This window comes from Myxocyprinus asiaticus, chromosome 11 (assembly GCF_019703515.2).
Source record: "Myxocyprinus asiaticus isolate MX2 ecotype Aquarium Trade chromosome 11, UBuf_Myxa_2, whole genome shotgun sequence".
Lineage (NCBI taxonomy): Eukaryota > Metazoa > Chordata > Actinopteri > Cypriniformes > Catostomidae > Myxocyprinus > Myxocyprinus asiaticus.
The window spans coordinates 44,952,301-44,975,858 of NC_059354.1; the positions used below are offsets into that span (position 1 = coordinate 44,952,301).

General features: G+C 38.2%; 1 protein-coding gene across 3 annotated transcripts in view; it reads right to left on the reverse strand.

Annotated features, from left to right (window-relative positions):
* LOC127448106 (histone deacetylase 4-like) overlaps positions 1-23,558 on the reverse strand; it is a 288,908-nt gene that overhangs the window by 52,737 nt on the left and 212,613 nt on the right. For all 3 annotated transcript variants that reach the window (XM_051710403.1, XM_051710401.1, XM_051710402.1), the window contains 5 exons: positions 21,708-21,841; positions 13,532-13,634; positions 11,230-11,276; positions 6,180-6,287; positions 578-633 (listed from right to left, as the gene is read on the reverse strand). In XM_051710403.1, coding sequence (XP_051566363.1) covers positions 578-633; positions 6,180-6,287; positions 11,230-11,276; positions 13,532-13,634; positions 21,708-21,841 — 448 coding nt within the window. The remainder of the gene's footprint in view (positions 1-577; positions 634-6,179; positions 6,288-11,229; positions 11,277-13,531; positions 13,635-21,707; positions 21,842-23,558) is intronic.

The following is a 23,558-nucleotide window of genomic DNA, read 5'->3' on the forward strand; positions in this document are numbered from 1 at the left end:
GCGCTGTGTGTTTCGTGATGTACAGTTAAAATAAAACTGGCTCATAAGAGTCATTGGTTCGGGAATCGGACTATACTGGTCGCTTTGTATGTTTCGCACTGTAGATTAAAAAGTACCGGCTCATAAATTTAATTCATTCAGGTATCAGACTACACTGGTCGCACTGTCTTTTTTGCGCTGTAGATTCAGTAGAGATGCAGCACTGCTGCTGAATAGCGCACTACTGCGCATTTTGTCCGAATATTTTAGTATTGCCTACAGTTAGGATAATGAACTATATTACTTGGTGAAAGAATTGTCATTATGTCAATAACCTTTAATAATAAAAGTAATTATTATTTGAACATTGATGTATTTGATCATATTGCTGTCCTGAAGCAAAACCATTTGAAGTCAGCATGAGTGCTACAACATTTCTTCTGTTGGCCAGGCGGAATTCATTTATGTGAGAGGATAGCGTGTATTACACTAATTTCTGACTGTGTGTTTTTAAATTAGATACTGATATCAGTTGTGGAGTTTTGAGATCGGTTATGAGATCAGAGAGACACAGTGAAATGTTCAAGGAGATACATACATCGGTGTGCTCTCCTCAGCATGGTGTCCCGGAGGCCGTACTACAGCAAAGCCGTTCTGCAAATGGAAACAGAGAAGCATCTTAAAAGGACAGTTCACCCCAAAATGACAATTCTGTCATCATTTACTCACCCTTGTTAGGCAGAATGACAATTTCAGTCACCATTCACTTTCGTTGTATGGAAAAAACAAAAAACAAAAATGCAATGGAAGTGAATGGAGGCTATCAGTCCCTAAATTTCTGCCTAAGAGTGCCTTTGTGTTTTATGGAAGAGAGAAGTCAAATGGGTTTGGAACAACATGAAGGTGAGTAAAAATTACAATTTTAAAGGGATAGTTCTCTCAAAAATGTAAACTGACGCTTTGTTAAGCCCCACCTTAAGAGTTTCTGACCAATCCTGTCTTAGCAACTGTTGCCCTGCTCCATTTCTCTGACACACGTTTGCTGTTTTCCAATGAGAGTCTACGGGAGTAATGTGTTTGAGCAGTTTTAGCGGGATTTGATCAAAATGATCCAAAAAATGTGAAACACGTTATTGCTGGGTCACTTTTAATAGTGACAGGAGGTATCCACATAGGATACAAACAATGTTTTTCACGGCAATCTCCCATGCATTTCTACGGGGAGATCTTCAGAGCTTGTCAGAACAAGCGATTGTAACCAAGGGGGTGGAGCTTAGCGAAGGGTCAGTTCTCTTATCATTTACACACCCTCATGCCATCCCAGATGTGTATGACTTTCTTTCTTCTGCAGAACACAAATTTAAATATTTCAGCTCTGTAGGTCCATAAAATGCAAGAGAATGGTGGCCAGAACTCTGAAGGTCCAAATATCACATAAAAGTGGCATAAAAGTAATCCATGCAACTCCAGTGGTTTAATCCATGTCTTCTGAAGCGATCCAATCAGTTTTGAGTGAGAACAAACCAAAATGTAACTCCCTTCTCACTGTATATCTTGCCATTGCAGTCTCTAGGAACAATTATGATTTCAAGCTCGATTACGCTTCCTAGTGCTTGACGCATATGCAGAGTACTAGATGGCGCTAAAGGAAGTGTAATCGAGCTTGAAATTACGATCGCCAAGGAGACTGATGTCAAGATATACAGTGAAAAAGTAGTTATATTTTGGTCTGTTCTCACCCAAAACCGATTGGATCACATTTATGCTGCCTTTATGTGATATTTGGAGCTTCAAAAGCTTTCTGTCCACCATTCACTTGCATTGTATGGGCCTACAGAGCTGAGATATTCTTTTAAAAATCTTTGTTTGTGTTCTGCCGAAGAAAGTAAGTCATACACATCTGGGATGGCATGAGGGTGAGTAAATGATGAGAGAATTTTCATTTTTGGGCAAATTATCCCTTTAAATTCTGATCCCTTTAAAGGACACCCTTAAACACACACAAATACCAAAGTGACTGCAGGATACAATGCTCACAGCTAATGCCTTTTCCATTCAGCCGGTGAACTCTGTGGATGCTACTAACATGTCGCGTGCAGCCCCATGGCTAATGAGCAGTCTATGTTAATGCCCTGACCTGAGGAAAGCGCTGCGTTCCCTCTCACACTCACTCAAGTCCACGCTGGGCTGCCTGCTCTAATGATGTGAAAGCAGCTGCCTGATGCTATTATTCTACCTCACTCCAGAGGATATTATTTTAGCCATGAGAGGGAGGCATAGTGAGAGAGAGAGAGAGAGAGAGAGAGAGAGAGCTTATTCCTGTTATACAGTACATTATTATGTCCCCATAATATCGGGGAGACTTGACTAGTTGTCACTTGTTATTCCAGTGAATATTTCTCAGGGTGGATTAATTTTTGAAAGTCAGTTCCTACATAGCATCATACTTTTAAGTCTTGGCTACAAAAAAACAAAACAATGGACTACTTGCACAACTGCTTCCGCGTTCTAAGAAGTGCGGCTCATGCGTTTCAACATAAACACTCCCCTGGCGGATGGCAGTGGCGAGGACTCCGCGACAGCGCGTCCCTCCTCCCTCCCGGGTTTCGGCACAACTGTAAGAGTATAAGAATGGGCAAGGAGGAGGCGGGAACTGGCTGAACAGTAAACAAAGTTTTAATGTCAAACTCAACTTAAAATCAACATAAACACAGACACACATGCAGCATGGCTGTGTGCGTCTCTCTCTCTCTCTTGAACCGGTGTCTCCGGCTGCCCTTTATCTCGCTCTCCCGCTGATCAGCTGATTCAGCGCCGGCCGTGCTCCATCACGGCTCGGCCACGCCATCTTCCTCGTCACACATTATTAATATAAGCAGATTATGATATACAGTATATCCAATATATTTTTACTTACTGTACCTGTAATTGAGGTCTATAAATTATTTAATGTATCCTACGTTTGAATAAATCTGTCAAATGTAAAAAAAATAAAAATAAATAAATAAAATAGTTTGGAAACTTCAGAGTCCTTTTCTTCAAAAACAAGTTTTTAGGACAGTCGCTATTTAAGTGATTAAATGTAGACAATTAATAAGACAAGTAATTATCGAATAATCGTAATAATCGGAAAGCTGAGACTTCCTTTTTTAATTCAGTGAATAAAGCATAAAATGTGATTTTGGGTCAAAGCGACACAAAATTATCACAATCACAAAATAATAATAATTTTTTTAAATATTCGAGTTCACAATGTAGCCTTATAAGCATACATTTCTCTTAATATATTAACACTATTATATATTGCTTTTATATATATATATATACACACACACACACACACCAGTCTGGCCATTCTCTGTTGACCTCGCTCATCAACAAGGCGTTTCAGTCCGTGGAACTGCCGCTCACTCTTGTTTTTGGCATCATTCTGAGTAAATTCTAGAGACTGTTGTATGTGAAAATCCCAGGAGATCAGCAGTTACAGAAATACTCAAACCAGCCCGTCTGGCACCAACAAACATCCATGCAATTATCTAATCAGCCAATCATGTGGCAGCAGTGCAGTGCAGAAAATCATGCAGATACAAGTCAGGAGCTTCAGTTAATGTTCACATCAACCATCAGAATGGGGAAAAAAATGTGATCTCAGTGATTTGGAGCATGGCGTGATTGTTGGTGCCAGACGGGCTGGTTTGAGTTTTTCTGTAACTACTGATCTCCTGGGAGTTTCACACACAACAGTCTCTATAATTTACTCAGAATGGTGCAAAAAACAAAAATTATCCAGTGAGGGTCAGTTCTACGGATGGAAATGCCTTGTTGATGAGAGAGGTCAACAGAGAATGGCCAGACTGGTTCAAACTGACAAAGTATACGATAACTCAGATAACCGCTCTGTACAACTGTGGTGAGAATGGCTGGTGTTGTTTTGGCGGCATGAGAGGGACCTACACAATATTAGGCAGGTGGTATTAATGTTGTGGATGATAGGTGTTTGTATATATATATATATATATATATATATATATAGTTGGTTTTAAGTTGAGTTTGACATTAAAACTTTATGTTTACTGTTCAGCCAGTTCTTGCCGCCTCCTTGCCTGACCTTGAACTGATACAGTGGTGCCAAAACCGGGGAGGGAGGAGGTACGCGCTGTCGTGGAGACTTTGCGGCTGCAATCCACCAGAGGAGCAGCCGCAGCCGTCTGCCTGGGGACGGAGGGGTCGCTGCCGACCGGCGAGAGCCGGAGAAACCGTGACCTTCTGCCGAGAAGGGGAGGAGCGAGCTGGCATCCGGCAGAGGGCAGAGGAGCGGTTAAGGACCTGGCAACGGTGCGTCCGGGAGCCGGTGAGCAAGTTCTTCACTCTCTGTCTCTCTCTTTCTCTCTCTCTGTGTCTCCACTCGCACTTTCCCTCTCCCCACGCCTCCCCTTGTCTCTCCCCCAGGTTCACAGGTGGCGGGGTAGACCACATCCCCTCCGGAGATGGTTAGTCAGACCGGTGGCGCCCTGGCCTGAATCGGGTGGGGGAGGAGTGTGATGAGGAGAAGGGCGTGGCCAGGCCATGATGGAGCATGGCCGGTGCTGAATCAGTGGGAGCGCGAGATAAGGGAGAGTCGGAGATGCCAGTTCGGGAGAGAGACGCACGTGGCCACACTGCATGTGTGTCTATTCGTTTATGTTTTATGTTGTTTTAAGTTAATTTATATCATTAAACCTTTATGTTGACTCTTCAGCTGGTTCCCGCCGCCTCCTTGCCTGTCCGTTTATCTGTTACAAGGTGTTAGACATATTGTGCTCAGGTGTGTGCACCCTTACCGCTTTCTCTCTCTGAACGCTCCACCATGCCCCCACCTCCATATATATATATATATATATATATATATATATATATATATATATATATATATATATATATATATATATATATATATAGGTTAATTTGGTAAATACTTACATATAGAGCATTGTAATGGAGCCAAGTCTCTGTAATTTTAAGTCCTGGTGTATTTCGGGCTTGTTCATAGGAAAAAAGTCCCACGTTATGCACCAAATCTTAGTATGTTGCACAATAAACTGCCTTTGGGATTTCATTCATTTTGGACTCTTGTAGCCTCAATGTCTGTCCTCGTCATAATAAGGTAAGACTAAAAAAAAATATCAATAAAAATTATCATTCTATTAATCCATTTTAAAAAAACTATCGGCCGATTAATCGGTTATCTGCCTCTTCCACCACATTAGTTATCGATAAAAGGCCAACCTCTATCTAAAACATTCATGTTATTTACTGTTGATGAAATTCAGTAAATATTGTCAACATTTCAAAAGATTGTTCAAAATATCAAAATCAAACCTTCAAGTTAACTCCATGATGTAAGCTACCGCTCAATCCTTCACTGAGCAATGGCTGATTCTAGCTCTTTATTTACATCTTGCTAGTTTGCACCATGTTAAGCACCCTGTTCAGTTTTGCAAATAATCAAGTTATAATTGATAGCATTTAATTAATAAGTCTCTGAGTTTGATCAAAGCATATTTTTGAAAGTCTCATTTACCATTTTATAGAAATACTTAAGTTACAACTTAAGCATATTTTTTTTTAATGACCCAGAAAGAGTGTGAAACATAAGGAATATCGTTTAGATGGTAGATAGTGAGTGGAATGGTGACTTTAGTTTTTCTGGGCTCGCCTGTGGCTGAGGTAGCATTTTGAGCTGTTCTATTTTTGAATGTGATGATGGACAAATTTGAGTGTGTTATGCTGAGATTTAGGGTCGGTGGCAGTTCACTAAGGGGTAAGGTTACACTCAGGAATGTTTACATTAAGTTGACCATACTGTGTCTTTTGGGTCTCTTCCTGTGAGTTATGATGTTGCCGTGGGACCATGCCAGGTCAACCAAACCTTAGACACACACACTGGGGAGGCGACACAATTACCTTGCAACTATTCAAACCAAGTTGAGAGAAAAATCATCTCCTTTTATGTTCCCTGAAAGAAAGTAGTTTATACAGTCTTGGAACAATAAGTGAAAGATGACAGTGAATGATGACAGAATTGCTGTTTTTTGGTGAACCATCCCTATTAATTGAAATCAACAGAATGTCTCCTTCATAACACTCTCACTTTAAAACTAGAGGTAGACCCATATATCGGTTTTACCGATTAATCTTTTTTAGAGAAAAGAGTGTCTTACCCTCAGTTCTCCCGATGCCACCTTAAAGACCAGATCCACCACAGATCCCACAGCCAGACGAGCAGCACTGGACGAGTGAACTTCATTCCAGATCGTGTCACTGTCAACCTGTTGATACACACAACCACATTCATGTTGCTTTTAGGATAGGGATGCACTGATACTGTACCGATTCGCTTGTCAGTTTTGGGTCTGATACTGAGCTCATGTACTCATACTTGTTAAAATACTCCAAATATACCAAAAATGAGCCGATTCAGAAACGGGTCAATGAGGAAAGGGGAAGGTCTCGTGTACTGGTGTTTTCTCATTGCTAACAGACCTGTGACAGACTACACAGGACAGAAGTGGGACGTTTGCTCAAGCAGACAGCACAGCGGGACAGCAAACAGACCCAGAGAGGATTTGTACACAGCACAGTATGCATGGCCGAACACTAAACAGTGTCCAAACATCCTCTTTTGTCCTGTTCTCGTTTTCACAGAGGAGCGTGATTGCTGAGCAAGAAGAGAAAACGGTACCCCGTTGAACTTCAAGACTGACACACAAACCAACAGCACACACACATATGCAGCAATAACGGACCAAAACTAAAGTGTCATTCCAGAGGACACAAGTATGTTCAAAGTTTATTCAACAGAATGGGCAGACAGAGTGAGAACGGGTGTTTATTCTGCACCACGAAACGCAAACAGTGGAGGGAGAGACCTGGATAGGAAAGGGGGGAGATTCCCAGTATGCTTGGAGACAGAAAACCTTCATCAGGCATCACTGATTATGCACACACACGAGTGCCCAACAGCCTGCAATTACTGCGCAAGTGAACACACACACGCTAATACTTGAGTACAGTGGACTTAAATGGGTGAGGGGAAAAATAGGGAATAATTCATGAGACGTAAACTACTCGGCCTACTGATCAACAGGTGCTCAAAGTACAGAATAACATGAATGATACCTCAAATTGTGTCGTGTAACCTGTTTTTTGTGCCAGTTACAAAATGACTTGTCTTGAACATCTCCAGCTGAAAGCCAATAAAATCCCTTCTCATTTCCACAACAACATCACACTCTACTTAGAATACTTAGAACAAACGTGAACATTGAGAGGGGGTTGAGGGGTTCGGCCAACCCTGATTCCCCCTTACAGCATACATATTCTACACTTACTGTATGAATTCAGCTCTTAATGGCATGAGTGCTCAAGGGCAGCATAAAAACCTCTAGTCTTTTCAAGCTCCACCAAGAATTACTTTGTCAAGAATTATGAGCCTGTAGTGCATTTTAAACAGAAAAAAAAATATTGCTAGGGAAATGAGAGAGTGAGTGAGAGAGAGAGAGAGAGAGAGAGCAACATGAAACAAAATGAAGAGCAAGAGAGCAGGATGAAAGAATTTAAAAGCAGGTAGAAATAAAAGAGTTACATGCTCTATTCCAAAACTTAAAAAAACTGCCTCTGTAGGCATCATGTGTGTGGTCCTGATGAGAAAGCTTTTCCAAAAGGTTTAGTAGTTTTAATTTACATATTTTTATTAATTAAAATGTATGAGTAATTTTTAAATTAAATTTTAATCAAGTAATTATATCCAAGTTCAGACAGCATCGCAAGTAACCTTCATGGTGAATGCAATTCAAGAATGCACTGCACCAGGCTCAGTAAAAAAAAAAAAAAAAAAGAGAGAGATAGTGGACGAGTTGAGACAAATGTTTATAACAGACAAACTTCTATTTAAATGAATGCTAAATAATAATAATAAAAAAGTATAGATAAAAATGAGGGCTGTCGATTTAACACATTAATTCAGTGCAATTAATTATATATATGTATATATATAATCAAAAATAAAAGCCTTAAAAATAACGCAATTAATCATGTCCCTGAATAATAATAAGGAATAATCCTACCATCTGAAAATTTCAGTTTAAAGCACCACCTGTTTTCAGCAGGGGGCAGTAAGCGAATCTCCAGCTGTATAAACAACTTGCAGCTGTACAGAGAACAAACCAAACACAGGCTTGCTTGCACACAACATGAGGACGTGCTCTTGCATTCAAACAAAGCTGGACGGAGCGCTATTCCGAATGCAGGGATCTTAAAGCGTGTTTTTCTAAGTTTCAGACTATGTTTAATTTGACACAGCGACCTAAAAACATGATTTTATGATGCGACACAACCAAAGTGAGTCGTTCCAAAAGTGTCCATCTGATGCAGGTGTACACTGATGAGTCCTTAGAAAAGCCCTTATAATAAATCTATCTCGGACAGACTGACAAATTCAGTAGCAAAATGAATTACTACGGACTGTAGATTAATGATAGGCTTATGTTCAAAAAATATGGAAACAAACAATATATAGCCAAGCCACTTTTTATATTGTCTTATCAATGCTTTACTCATCTACCTTAATAATGTGATGCATTTTATTTAACTGAATTTTTTATTTTATATATATATATATATATATATATCTATATATATATATATATATAAAATTGAAAATTGTCTACTTTACCCAATATTTGTGTGTGATATGTGTTTTTATACTTATTAGAGCGTTGTGTTGTTAGCTTAGCGACATGCTAATGCTGTTGAAATTACACATTTTACGTTAAAAGAGTTTTGCAATAATGTGCTTTAAAGTAGTCCACAAATTCTTTGAACACAACTCATTCTGCTTTGTTTTCAAAGTTATGTTTCTGAAATATTTAATGATTCTTACCTCTCAAGGGAATCTCTGACCAATGTCAACAAACAGTTTCCGCTAATTTCTTTGTTGTCTGCAAAACAGAGCGCTGAAACATCATTTAAATGAGCTTACAATATGCACCAGGCTTTATGACAACAGTCAAAAGTCTAGCTTGCAAGATTACATCCGAAGGGTATTGCAGAATTGCTCTTTTATTAGCAACAAAAATGACCAGGCATGATAACTTGAAAGACAAAGTGACAGAAAACATTCAGGGCTTTAATAACAACATTTGGAGCTTAAACCCTGAAAGCCCACAACCAGTTTCGCTCATGGTGGAAAGTGGTACAAAGTAAGAGAATGACATTGCAGACACTGAGGTCTCGGGGCGCAGATCTTAGGCAGGGTTGAGGAGCGTGTTGGAATGAACAAGCACAGTTTATCTTCAGTCTGACAGGCTAATTTTCAGAGCGGAGGCTCGCTAGAGAGATGCAGGAAGACAACAATTTTGTTCCATTTCCATAAAAGAGTCCAGAGCTCTTCTGTTTCTCACCATTCAGCTCTTAGGCTGTGACTTTAAGCCAAACTGGGCCGCCTGCCATTTATCAGTCTCCCCCAAACAGACCTGCCTGGGGTCATCCCACTAACACGCACACACACTTACACACACACACACATAGGCCCAAATCCTGAAGATATTCAAAATATATTTATCTTGATATTTATTCAGTTTCTCTAAAATAGCTTAGAAAAGTTTTTTTTCTTTCTTTTTTTCTCAAGAATAACCATCATTTTGACCAAACAGCCATCGTTGCCAAGTGGACTCAAAATGTAAGAAGTCAATTATAGTGAAAAAAAATATATATATATATATAAAAATTTAAAAACAATTCATTCATGTTTCCTACACAATTTTTTTAATCATTTTAATTTAAATGCACCAATTAAACAATATAAATAGTAATAATCAGCAGTTTACCAACATATATTTTTACTAGAAAGGCAATGTGAATGATGGATGATGCAAATTGTTGAATCAGAGTTTTGAAGTGACACTGAAAGGGACAAATTAATCGAACTTACATACTTTAATGGTGTTTTGCTACTGAAGTTTAAGCTGATCTGTGTTAATGCTCACATATCTTAATGAGTCAGTCCTGAGACAAGGAAGGATCGTGAAAATAGTCTAACAATGCGCTGGCCAAATAAAAAGCACATTAAAATAGTTTGATTTTAGTTAGTGAAATAGTTTGATAATAGTCTGACTAATATGTATCAAAACCCATTTTATACTTAAAAGCACTAAATAATTGTCAAATTGACAGCCCTAAAAAGTTCCTTTCATGTGCGACTATTAATGCCGCCACAAAAGTGAAAATATTTAGCATACATTCCATAATTTTTGTAATGAATCTTTTTAACCCAGTAAAGCCTGACATATGAAAGAATTGTCATAAAATTCAAATTTTTTGACATTAAACTGTTTTTAGCACCATTAGATAAAATGTAAAAATAAATCGCACAAAAAAATAAAAAATAAAAAAATAAAATGCTCATGGCATGACAACTTCCTCTCCTTGGTCTATAAATACGGAATGAAATGTATCACAGTTTAATTCAGCACATCAAATACAATATGAATAAAAAAAATTTTTTTCAATAAACAATTTTTATTATATGTATTTTATTCACCAAACACTATATTGACATTTAAAAACTGTAAAATTGTAAAACTTTTTTTTTTGCTGGGTCTCTGGGACTTATTGTAAGATGACATAATAAGTTGTAATGTAAAATAATGAGATCTTTATAATGACAGAGCTGGCTGCATATATGAAAATACAGAGAAATATTAGTTCATACTTTAAATATATCTTATTAAAAGTATGTGTCTTTTTTTAAAAGCTCTGTGATTTTTTATTTATTTATTTTTTATTGTGGGCATGAATGGAGTGTAATGGTGACTGAGAGATATACCTCAAAAGCCTATTGTATCATATTTGATACATGTAATTTCAACATGCTTTTTCAATAAAATAATATACAAAATTTTAACCAGGCATAAAATGAGTCATGAGAGGGGAATAGCAGAATAAAAAGGAAATGGGGATAAGAGCTTCCTATTCCAGAGCTGCAAATGAGTGTGACTGACACTGTCCACTCAGCACTGTAGAACAAGTCCATCCATTCATTCATCACCATCAGAGAATACACACACACACAACTTGTTTATAGAAAACATCTGGACACAATTACTCGCTCGGCAGAGACGAGAGCAACAGTTTTTGTTGCCGCTGGACTTCGGGGGAAGGAGAACAAACAAGACAGTTATTTAAACACAGGAAAGAGCGAAAGAAACTCACCCCGATTCCTCCGCACGGGAGTCTCACGAACATGGGTGTCACCGAGCCTACAAAGAAATAAAAAGAGAGATATTTATATCCAACATTTACATTTTAGAAACACTTTTATCCAAACAACTTACAATGATTCAATCTATACATTTGATCAAATTGTGTGTTCCCTGGGAATCGAACTTAGAGCGTGGCATTGTAAGTGCAATGCTCCAACAGTTGAGCTACACTGATGGAGAGGAGTTTAAGCTCATCCTCTAAGGTTCCTTTAATATCAATGTCACGATAATGATGTACACGTGAGCTAGACGGACGTTTTTGACCGGTGCAACGTGTCACGCTATATTTTTAGTGTCTCACGCAGATACCGTTTGAAACATTTAATAATGCGTTCAGTCTGAAAGGACTCTCAAAGGGTTAGTTCACACAAAAATCTAAATTCTCTCATGATTTACTTACCTTTAAGCCATCCCAGATGTGAATGACTTTTCTTCTTCAGCAGAACTGAAATGAAGATTTTTATGAGCCCATTTCAGCTCTGTTTGTCCATACAATGCAAGTGAATGGGTGCCATCAGGCTGCTGGCTGTTTGACGGTCCAAAAGGCATATTTAGGCAGCATAAAAGTAATCCACACAACTCCAGTCGATCAATTAAAGATGTAGATTGGAAAGCAGGTGCGAAAAACTTCATATAAATAAAATAGCCTGCTCTTCTCATTGCTGTTGCTAGCGTGCTAGTGATTACTGCTCTGCATGAATTTGAAAAAATGGCACTTCACGTCAAAAAGTTTGCTGACCCCTGATCTGTTGTATGCCTTCAGAATATTTAAAAATTTTTTGTTGCTTTTGGGTAATTTTTTAAAAGAGTAGTTCACCCAATAGTTCACAATGAAAGTTCTCTCACCATTTACTCACCCTCATGCCATTCCAGATGTGTATGACTTTCTATCTTCTGCAGAAAACAAATGATGAATTTTAGAAGAATATCTCAGCTTTTTGGGTTCATACAATGCAAGTGAATGGCGATCAAAACTGTGAAGCTTCAAAAAGCACATTAAGGAAGCATAAAAAGTAATCCATATGACTAGTGGTTTATTCCGTGTCTTCTGAAGCAATCTAATCGATTTTGGGTGAGAACAGACCACTATTTTTTCTTTGTACATCTTGTCACGATCATGATTTCAAGCTCGTTTACACTTCCGAGTGCTTGGCACATGCGCAGAGCTCTAGATGGCGCTATAGGAAGTGTAACTGAGCATAAAACCATGATCGCCAAGGAGCTGATGTCAAGATTTATAGTGAAAAATAAGTTACATTTTGGTCTGTTTCTCACCCCAAACCTATTGTATCGCTTCAGAAGACATCGATTCAACCACTGGAGTCATCTGGATTACCTATATGTGGCCTTTTGAGCATTTTGGAGCTTCAAAAGTTTGGTCACAATTCACTTGCATTGTATGGACCTACAGAGCTGAGATATTCTTCTAAAACACTTCGTTTGTGTTCTGCAGAAGAAAGAAGGTCATACACACCTGGGATGGCATGAGGGTGAGTAAATGATGAGAGAATTTTCATTTCTGGGTGAACTATCCCTTTAAGCTTTAAAGTGGGTCACTATTAACTGCCATTGTATTGAAAAGACAAACCGGTATACTGTATTCATTAAAACATCTTCATTGGTGTTCCGCATAAGAAAGTAAGTCATTCTGGTTTGGATCCACAGCCCCAATGAGATCAAATGAGAAAGGTGTAAATTGCAGAGCGAGTAGTTTAAACCGTGATCACTTTTCTCTGTACCCTATGAGCGTGAAAAATCAATGTTTGTACATGTGTGACAGCGGGCATCTCGTCGAAGCATGTGTTTAATCGCTGCACGAGGGGGCCGGAGCTGAAGTCATGGAAAACTGCATGTGTGGCTGTTATTGGCAGAGAGGTGGCGACCTTGACAGACAGCCGAGAGGCAGATTCAGATCAAGGCCATGACTGAGTTTGGGATGCAGGGGGAAACAACAGGCCAAAAAAAGATAGAAGCGAATTGCAGCGTTTAGGGAACATGTGGTAAGGCGGATCTGGCAACAGAAGCATAAATAATGTGGATAATTGCAGAAGTCAATGCACAGTGTTACACGGGCTAATAACTGGGAATGCAATCGCAGGCTCCAACTGTCGCAGAGAGAGAGAGAGAGAGAGATGCAACAATGCACTCATTCACAAAACACATTCAAATCCAGCCTGAGGCACATTTAGGAGTGTGTGTGTGTTGTATTTGTGTAAGCCATGAGTGTGTTTGTGTGCAGTGCACACACTTACTGTCAAGCTTTTGTCGGAGTGGGTTGGTGCCATAAAGCAGCACATGAGCTTCAGAGTGAATGGTCTGTAACTCCTCCAGAGTTGCTTTCCGGCCCCGAATACACTGTAGAAAGAGAGAGAGAGAGAGAGAGAGAGAGAGAGAGAGAGAGTAAGAGCAGTCTCAAACCGAATTATCTGTGTATTCAGAAAAGATGTTGTATTTAATTTGACACACACAGAATGGAAGCTGTGAAGGATGATCCACTTTGTCATCATTTACTCAATCCTCATGTCTTTCCGACCACATAGCATTTTCTTTCTTCCATGAAACACAAAAAGAGATGTTAAAGGGTTAATTCACCCCAAAATGAAAATTCTCTCATCATTTACTCACCCTCATGACATCCTAGATGTGTATGACTTTCTTACCTTAGCAGAACACAAAGATTTAAAAAAAAATATTTCAGCTCTGTAGGTCCATACAATGCAAGTGAATGGTGATCAGACCTTTGTAGCTCCAAATATCACATAAAGGAAACATAAAAAGTAATTAATATGACTCCAGTGTTTAAATACATATCTTCAGAAGTGATATGATAGGTGTGGGTGATAAACAGAACAATATTTCCACTTTCACATTCACTTTCAAGCCCCGTTCACACCGCAAACGGCATCGCGTGACGAAGCAAGGTAATCCCATTCATTTTCAATGAGAGCACAGCGACTTCCGGCAACACGAGCTGTCGCGACTGTTGGCGACAGAGATCGACGTGGGGAGCCACAAGACAAGTTGAGAAAATTTCAACTTTATGCAAATAACGAGCGACATTCGTGAGCGACTACTAATGAGAGTGAAGACAGAGGAGCTTACGTCATCCGTCCCCAGGCAGGGTGAGTGTGAGATACTGGAGTCGACTCGAGTGCAGGCAAGATGGTGAAAGTTAAAAGTTTCTGTGAGCGACTTCACTGTTCTAAATAATTTGTCTGTAACCACATACATAGTTATGACCTAATAAAATGATGCGTGGAAAACCGTGTCGGCATTCTGAGTGAGTTTGATTCATATATTGATATAATGTTAGTCTTGTTTAATGATATGATGCATTATGCACTGCTGCAGGTTATATAAAACGCTCTCCCCTGCAGAAAGTGCATTTTTTAGAGGCAAAAGAACTGAATCCTTGTCAAATTAGTATGATATCTTAGTTTTATTGGCAGCATCATCTGTAAACAGCATTTCAAACACTACTATGGCCAGTTGTGCAGTCCACCAATACCGTTAGAGCGGCGGCAGCAGTAGGAACGCCCACCAGCGACACAGATCGCAAAGTCTAGCGACATGCCGCCCGCAGTGTGAACGGGGCTTCAGATGTGAAAGTAAAACTAAAAAAAGACCACATGTGACTTTCAGATGTGAAAGTGAAAGTGGAGATTTAGAGTAAAAAAAAAAGACTTAAATTTGTATCTGTTTCTCACCCACACCTATTATATCGCTTCTGAAGATATAGATTTAAACACTGGAGTCTTATGGATTACATCAATGTTTCCTTTATGTGATTTTCAGAGCTACAAAGGTCTGATCACCATTCATTTGCATTGTATGGACCTACAGAGCTAAGATATTCTTCTAAAAATCTTTTTTTGTGTTCTACTGAGCAAAGAAAGTCATGCACATGTGTGATGGCATGAGGGTGAGTAAATGATGAGAGAATTTTCATTTTTGGGTGAACTATACCTTTAAGGCATGGTCACATTTACCTCTGCACTGCGAAATTTCGCAAGCGTAGAAGGCGTAGGCGGATGTTAAGCGTTTTTCAGCCGCTTTTCAATGCTGTACTTTATACTCTGGGAGAGTGAATTTAAAAATGAATCCTTGTCCACTGTGAATATTCACTGTAGCTGTGTACGAAGCTCCACCCACACAGAGGTCACGGCCAAACTAAGCAAATTCCTATTGGTCAACGACCAAAAACAGTGAAAACAACTGTCTAAGATAACCAAACTTGAACTCCACGCGAAATCAATGTGGGGAAATTCTTCGCCACCGTGAAATTCACAATTGCACAAATTCCCATTGAGGTGACTGTATTTCGCCCACGGACTTTCGCCGTGCAAAGGTAAATGAGACTGCGCCTTCAGGTAGAATGTCCGAGGTGCTCTTTTCAATACAAAGGAATGTAGATGGTGATTTACTCTATCAAGCTCCGATAGAACAAAAAAGCACCATAATATCATCCTAAAAGTTGTCCATATGATTCGTGCACTGTATTCCAAGACTTTGTGTATGGTAGTTGTTGTTAAATGACATATAAACTTCCCCTCTGACGTAGCTCTAAAATCTAATTTGTGGTAGCATATATTTAAAAGTCAAATTTGTATAATCAACTTAATTTTAAACAGCGAGAACATCCAATGTCAAGTTTGTTCTTGAAGGTAGAACTCACAGGCCTTTGAGCGTGCTCAGTTTAGTGTTCAGTTTTGAGGAAGTAATTTGTGGCAAAATAATTCCCCCATCTTGCAACTGTCAGCAACATGCTCTTACAGCTTTTGGCTGTATAATTTAATGAGACAAATTCTACTTAATACGCAATGTATTTATGATACGAAAATATTGCTAAGTAATATTTACTTAAGTTTACTGCAAGTCTATTAAGGCCAGAGCTCCCAGAGGCATGGAAAATCAGTGAGTATCAGTGAATTTACTACGATTGTGGCTGGGGTGAATACCCACAATTCCTTGCACTTTAATTTTTTTCACGTGTGTTTGGTCAAAGCATGGCGACTTATGAGGACATCTAAATAATTGTTGTTTAGAATGAATAGATGTTTTAGATCTTTTTAGTGTTTTAATGATGTTCTGTTGTGAAAAGTTGAGTTTTGTTTTAAAGAGCTGGTTTTTCAATTATTACCTTTCATGTAGTGTGTTATATAGCTGTTTGTGAATGTAAAAAAAAGTCTGCAAAGTTTCAAAAATCAAAAAACCGATTCTGAACACCTGAAACGAGTTGTTAGTAACTCCAGACTTACTTCCTGTACTAACCTACGTAATTTGGTAACAAAAAACCCGCCTCTGGTCTTCATTGGCTGCTCGCGAACAGCTTTGACCAGCCCTCTACACTAAGCGGTAGACCAATCAGAGCAGAGTAGGCTCGCTGAAAGGAGGAGTTTAGAATGAATCCTTTATAACGGATCACTGAACGAGTCATTTTTGACACTGTGGAAAAAAGGTAATGCTGCCATTTAAATTATGAGCAAATTAAAATGTTTTTTGACCTTGGATGCATATAAATCTATTGCATGAGACCTTTAAAACAAAATTAGGCACGTTTAAAAACCATAATAGGTGCTCTTTAAAGGTGTCTTGACATGAGGAATTCAATTTTCCTTTATCTTTTCACATGTTAGAGTTCATTGAACTATAAAAACATACTGTAAGTTTCAGAACTCAGAGTAAAAAAGCATTTGTTGAAACCAAGCTACCAAAACAACGCATTCTCCACTTCCTCTACATTGTGATGTCACACTGTAGTAGACATTTGCATCTGACCGCCTCCACAACAACAAATCAAAGCCTAATTTACCTTATAACTTCCATATCCATGCCCAGTAACAGTGAGCAGTGAGATGGCAAGGAGAGAGCAGGTCAGTCAAGAGCAGAGAGCCAATCACAACAGTGGGCGTTTACTGTCAAATCTTAAAGGAGAAGCAGCACCAAAACAGAGCGTTTCTGATAGAGGGTCAGAATGAGGGTGGAAAATTATCACGGTTTTACAAATACATGACTGTTTTATGTGCAAGAAAACTTTACTTATGTTATAAGTGAACCTCAAGGAACATAAACACATTATTATGACCCCTTTAAATCAACATCATTATGATAAGTGTTTGCTTTGATGAAGTTTCTACAGTTATATGGCTGATTTAACTTGTGTCTGGTGACATATTTTTATTTTGTAAGTAAGCCCAACTAAATGGCAATATAATAGAACTGAAACCGTATATGTTATTTGGTGGGGTGGAAATTGTGATCTCCTAATAAAAAAAATTAAGTTAGTTAATTGAACATAGTTTTACATGTAATGTTTTACAATCCAACTTAAATTGTTAAATACAACTAATTTGAATTAAGTTGAGTAAGCTAAATAAATAAATTAAAAAAAAACTGCAGCAAGTTGCCTTATTTAAAGTTGAGTGAACAATTTCTTTTTTTACAGTGCGAGATCTGAGAGCTCTGGCGGATCATATGGCTTCAGAAGACTTGGAATAATGCATACAAACTACTTTTATGATATCTTTATATTTTGCAGTATACAAACACCATCCATTTTCCTTGTATAGAAAAAAGAAAGCTCAAACATCCAGCCTAACATCTCCTTCTTTAATCCTCGTAAAAAAAAAAACAAAAAAAAACAATATTACAGGGGACAGAACTTCATGTAAATGAGTAAATAATGACAACGTGTTCATTTTTGGGTGACCTACACATTTCAGGTCCTGTGCCAAATGCAGTTTTTATAGCCCAAGTTTATAGCAGTTTGTCAACTTGAAGACGCATTTTCTCTTTTCAACGACTGAAAGATCAACATTCAGGTACACAACGATACAACATACTGAATAGGCTGTGTGTTTATAAGGTCTGTAGCTGCCTGAACAGAGTTGAAACAGTTCCATTGTCCACAACACCACCAACACACTGTTAAGAGCTGGGCCTCACATGCCCCCAGAACAAGGACTTCGGCCTTCAGAGGTGATGGCACTGCTGGATTTGCAATAATGTCATTTTCCTTTTTTAATAGCTCTGGCCTCTGAGGCACAAAGCGTCCAAACCTTGCGAGAGGGAGACAGACCTGCCCACCTGTGGGACCTCTCTGGTGGAGCAGACACCAGCCGCGGGGTGGATGCGTAGGTGACATCTGCGTCAGTACGCACTAGCTCTCAGATTTAACAGCAGGGGCAGTTAAAGAGGGGCCCCCAGGGGCCCGGTGCTGGCTGGCGGCATCTTAAAACAACCCAATGCTCTTTAAGGGCCCCCTGCTGTAGATTAGGGGGTATTAAGAGTCATGACTGCTTTTAAGTGAGGTCCAATTCACTGTTTCCATCTCCAAGAACAATAAAAATCCCCACCAAGGACTAAAAAGAAAGAGAAGGCGCTCGGCAGTGCCATTGTCGTGCTTGTTTACTTGTTTGTTTGGAGGAAAACAGAGACTGCAGCTATGTGACTGCCTCTAACAGGCCTGATGCAATGGAGCCAGCGTGGCAAGAGAGATTAGATCCAGCGAGAGCCATTAGAAACCGTAGATGGGAGTGTATGAGATGATCAGAGGGCTGAGGAATTGCCCTCAGCAGGTGGAGGCAAAGATAAGGAAGCCTGAATGGAATCTGCAGGCTTTTTTCACTTTATCTGCGCAGATTTGAATGGAGCTAAGCGTACTACACAATTACTGGTAGCTGAAAGCATACTTAAAAGCTGAAGAGTTAATATACTTTCTCGTATCCCAGCTTAAAAGATTAGTTCACCAAAAAATGACAATTCTCTCATCATTTACTCACCCTTATGCCGCCTCAAACGCGTATGACTTTCTCTCTCCCGCTGAACACAAATGAAGATATTTTAGTGGAGATATGATTAGTCTGTTTGTCTTTATAATGCAAGTGAATGATGACCAAATTTTCAAGCTCTAAAAAGGACAAAGGCAGGATAAAAAGAACCCATATGGCTCGAGTGGTTTAATCCATGTCTTCTGAAACGATCCAGTTTTTTTTTTTTTTTTTTTTTTGATGAGAACAGACCAAAATGCAAAATGTAACTCCCTATTCACTATAAAGCTTGACATCGGCTGTCTCTTTAGCATTCACGATTTCAAGCTCGATTACACTTTATAGCGCCATCTAGCGCTCTTCGTCAAGCGCTAGGAAGTGTAATCGAACTTGAAATCATGATAGGGCTTATAGACTGCAATGGCAAGATGTACAGTGAAAAAGGAGTTATATTTTGGTCTGTTCTCACCCAAAATCGATCGGATCGCTTCAGAAGATATATCAGGTGTGGGTGAGAAACAGAACGATATTTAAGTAATTTTTTACTAGAAATGTCCACTTTCACTTCCACATTCTTCTTCTTTTGTTTTTGGCGATTTGCATTCTTCATGCATATCGCCACCTACTGGGCAGGGAGAAGAATTTATAGTAAAAATATATGTATAAATTTCTTCTGCAGAATACAATCAAAGATTTTTTGATTCTTTTAAAAATGTTTAGATTCTCAGTTCTGTAGGTCCATACAATGCAAGTGAATTGTGGCCAGAACTTTGAAGCTCCAAAAAGCCCATAAATTCAGCTTAAAAGTAATCCATATGACTCCAGTGCTTAAATCCATGTCTTCAAAAGCGATATGATAGGAGTGGGTGAGAAACAGATAAAGTTTAAGTCCTTTTTTTACTATAAATCTCAACTTTCACATTATTCATGCTTGCTGCCACCTACTGGGCAGGGAGGATAATGTATAATAATTATTGATCTGTTTCTCACCCATACCTACCATATCGCTTCGGAAGACATGGTTTTAACCACTGGAGTTATATGGATTACTTTTATGCTGCCTTTATGTGCTTTTTGGAGCTTCAAAGTTCTGGCCACTGTTCACTTGCATTGTATGGACCTACAGAGCTGAGATATTCTTCTAAAAATCTTCATTTGGGATCAGCAGCAGAAAGAAAGTCATACACATCTGGGATGGCCTGTGGTTGAGTAAATGATGAGAGAATTTTAATTTTTGGGTGAATTATCCCTCTAAGAGCAAAAGCGGGAGAAACCTAATACTAAGAAATTCTGAAATTCATTAAACATGTTTAAATTCAACTTTTAAATCAAATTGTTATGCGGATAATATTACACGCAGTGAAAACAAAATTAATTATATTCAACAAATGAAAAACATTAATACTTTCACTAGTGATCTGTGCCTTTGAACCCCACTGTAAGTAAAAAATATGGGAATGTGGGCATTGTCCCATGACCCGAAAGTATGATGTAGTAAAAACAATGGAAATTATTTACACTGGTTTGGTTAAACAAGTACAATTTAAAGGAATGTTCCGGGTTCAATACAACTTAAGCTCAATCGACAGCATTTATGGCATAATTTTGATTACAACAAACATGAATTTCGACTCGTCCCTCCTTTTCTTAAAAAAAAACAAAAAAGGCAAAAATCAATGTTACATTGAGGCATTTACAATAGAAGTGAATGGGACCAATTTTTGGAGGATTTAAAGACAGAATTGTGAAGCTTATAATTTTGTAAAAGCACTTACATTCATTCTTCTGTTAAAATTCATGTATTATTTGAGCTGTAAAGTTGTTAAAATTGTAATTTTTACAGTCATTTTTAGGGTTTGTTGACTACATCGTCATGGTAAAAAAGTTGTAAAATTGGCTATAACCTTGCGCAGAAAAGGTTAGTAACTGATTTGATCATACATAAATAATGATAACACGGATATTGTTTGTATCTTGTGGTTATATTTTTGAAAAAGTGAGTATTTTAACGTTTAAAAATTGGCCCCCATTCACTTCCATTGTAAGTGCCTCACTGTGATGTCGACTTTTGCTTTTTTTAAAGAAAAGGGGGATGAGTCAAAATAATTTTTTGTGGTAATCAATATTATGGCACAAATGCAGTCGATTGAGCTTAACTAGTATTGAACACGGAAAATTCCTTTAACCACAAAAAAAACAACTTTAAATGAGCCACCTGACTGTTTTTTTAAATCCAATGTTTTTAATCTGATGTCTTCTCAGCTAGCGTGACATTATGGCAAAGTATCCAGTGCATGCACACTTCAGAATCTCGCCAGATATAGTAGGTTATCTGGGTTTTTCCTCACTTACAGTTTTTGGAATACTGAGGATTCGGACACCCTACTCCACTGACATACTGCTTTTGGCATACTTTTTACAGTAGTGGGGAAGTATGCTTATCCAGACGCAGGGGTCTGACTTCTCTATCAACTAAATTGTTCCTCAAACACACTCATAACAACATTCCCCTTTCTCTGTTGAATAAAACGCTTTGAGTGCCTCAGTTTATTCATAAAGTTTCATCAACAGGGGTGTTTGACTGTATTTGTGATGGCTGAACAGCGCCCTCAAATGGCAGGCTTTGTGCGGATGTGAGTGAGCGGTTGGGCTGTTGTACCTCGCACTGGCCGCGCAGTCCCGTTTCCTGCAATCGTGACCAGATGCTCTGAATGCGGCCAGCGTGTTCTGGGTGTATGTTACTGTTTCCACACATACACTGGTGCTTCTGCATTAACGTGTCGTACACCAGACCTGCAGACAAAAACACATGGACAAGCTTGTTAAGTCCTCTAGGGAAAATGTTTTATTCTTTCATCACTTACTCTCTATCATGTTGTTCAAAACCTGTATTACTTTCTTTTTTCAGTGCAACACAAAAGGAGATGTTAAGCAGCATGTTAGTCTCAGTCACCATTCACTTTCATTATATCTTTTAGTCATACAATGAAAGTGAATGGTGACTGAGGCTAAAAAGTTTCCTAACATCTCGTTTTGTTTTCTACAGAAGGAAGAAATTAAGACGGGTTTGGAGCAACATGAAGCAAGGCAATTAAATGATGACATGATTTTCATTTTTGGGCAAACTATTCCTTTAACAAACACACACTTGGCTGGGCGAAACTCACAAAACCTGTCAAGAACATGTCTAGGTCATATTTCATGCCAAAATCAAAAGAGAGAAAAAATACTTTTTATTTCGCTTCAAGAAAATGATACCTTTAAGATTATTATTATTGAATTCTATTTTTTTTTTTTTTTTTGCATTTAGACATTGTTTTCATGACAAGCACATTCCTATCATGATAATTATTATTGTATATATAGTGAATTGTAAAGTCAGTTGACATGTCCTGTTGTGTGACATACTACAGGAATACTCCTCCTAAAACTATTTTAAATAGTTTATATTTAAATTATTATTATTATTTTTTTTCATAATTATTATGCATGCAGCTTTTAATAGAGTGAGAAACTACATGGAACATTTGTACTTTTAAAATTGAATTTGTCACCACAGGATCACTTAAAATATACTACAGAAGGGGATTAAAAATGGTATAAAGAAAATACAAAAACATATGAAAAATAAATATGTACACTGCCCTTCAAGGGACAGTTCACCCAAAAATTACAATTCTCTTATCATTTATTTACCCTCATGTCATCCCATATGTGAATGACTTTTTCTTCAGCAGAACACAAACACATTTTTTTTTAGAAGTATATCTCCATTCTGTACGTCCATACAATGCAAGTAAATGGTGACCAGACCTTTGTAGCTCCAAAAATCATGTAAAGAGAACATAAAAGTAATCCATAAGTCTCCAGTGGTTAAATCCATATCTTCAGAAGCGATATGATAGGTGTGGGTGATAAACAGAACAATATTTAAGTCCTTTTTTACTATAAATCTCCACTTTAACTTTCAGATATGCAGGCACCACATGTGACTTTCAGATGTAAAAGTGAAAGTGGAGATTTAGAGCAAAAAAAGGACTTACATTTTAATCTGTTTCTCACCCACACCTATTATATTGCTTCTGAAGATATCATCCACTGGAGTCTTATGGATTACTTTTATGTTTCCTTTATGTGATTTTCAGAACTACAAAGGTCTGATCACCATTCACTTGCATTGTATGGACCTACAGAGCTGAAATATTCTTCTAAAAATCTTTGTTTGTGTTCTGCAGAAGAAAGAAAGGGTGAGTAAATAATAAGAGAATTTTCATTTTTGGGTGAACTATCCCTGTGATGTATGCTGATTTAAATAAATCAATAAACTCATTATATATATTTATTTTTATTTTTTATTTTGTGTGTGTGTGTGTATGTGTAACAGAGTATCTATAGTAATGCCACGAAAATAATGTCACAGTGCAAAACGTATAAATGGCCCTTAAAGCTAGGCTTCATTTTCTATATGCAAAATAGAATTTCCAATTTGTCCTCTTCTGATTTTGGGGTG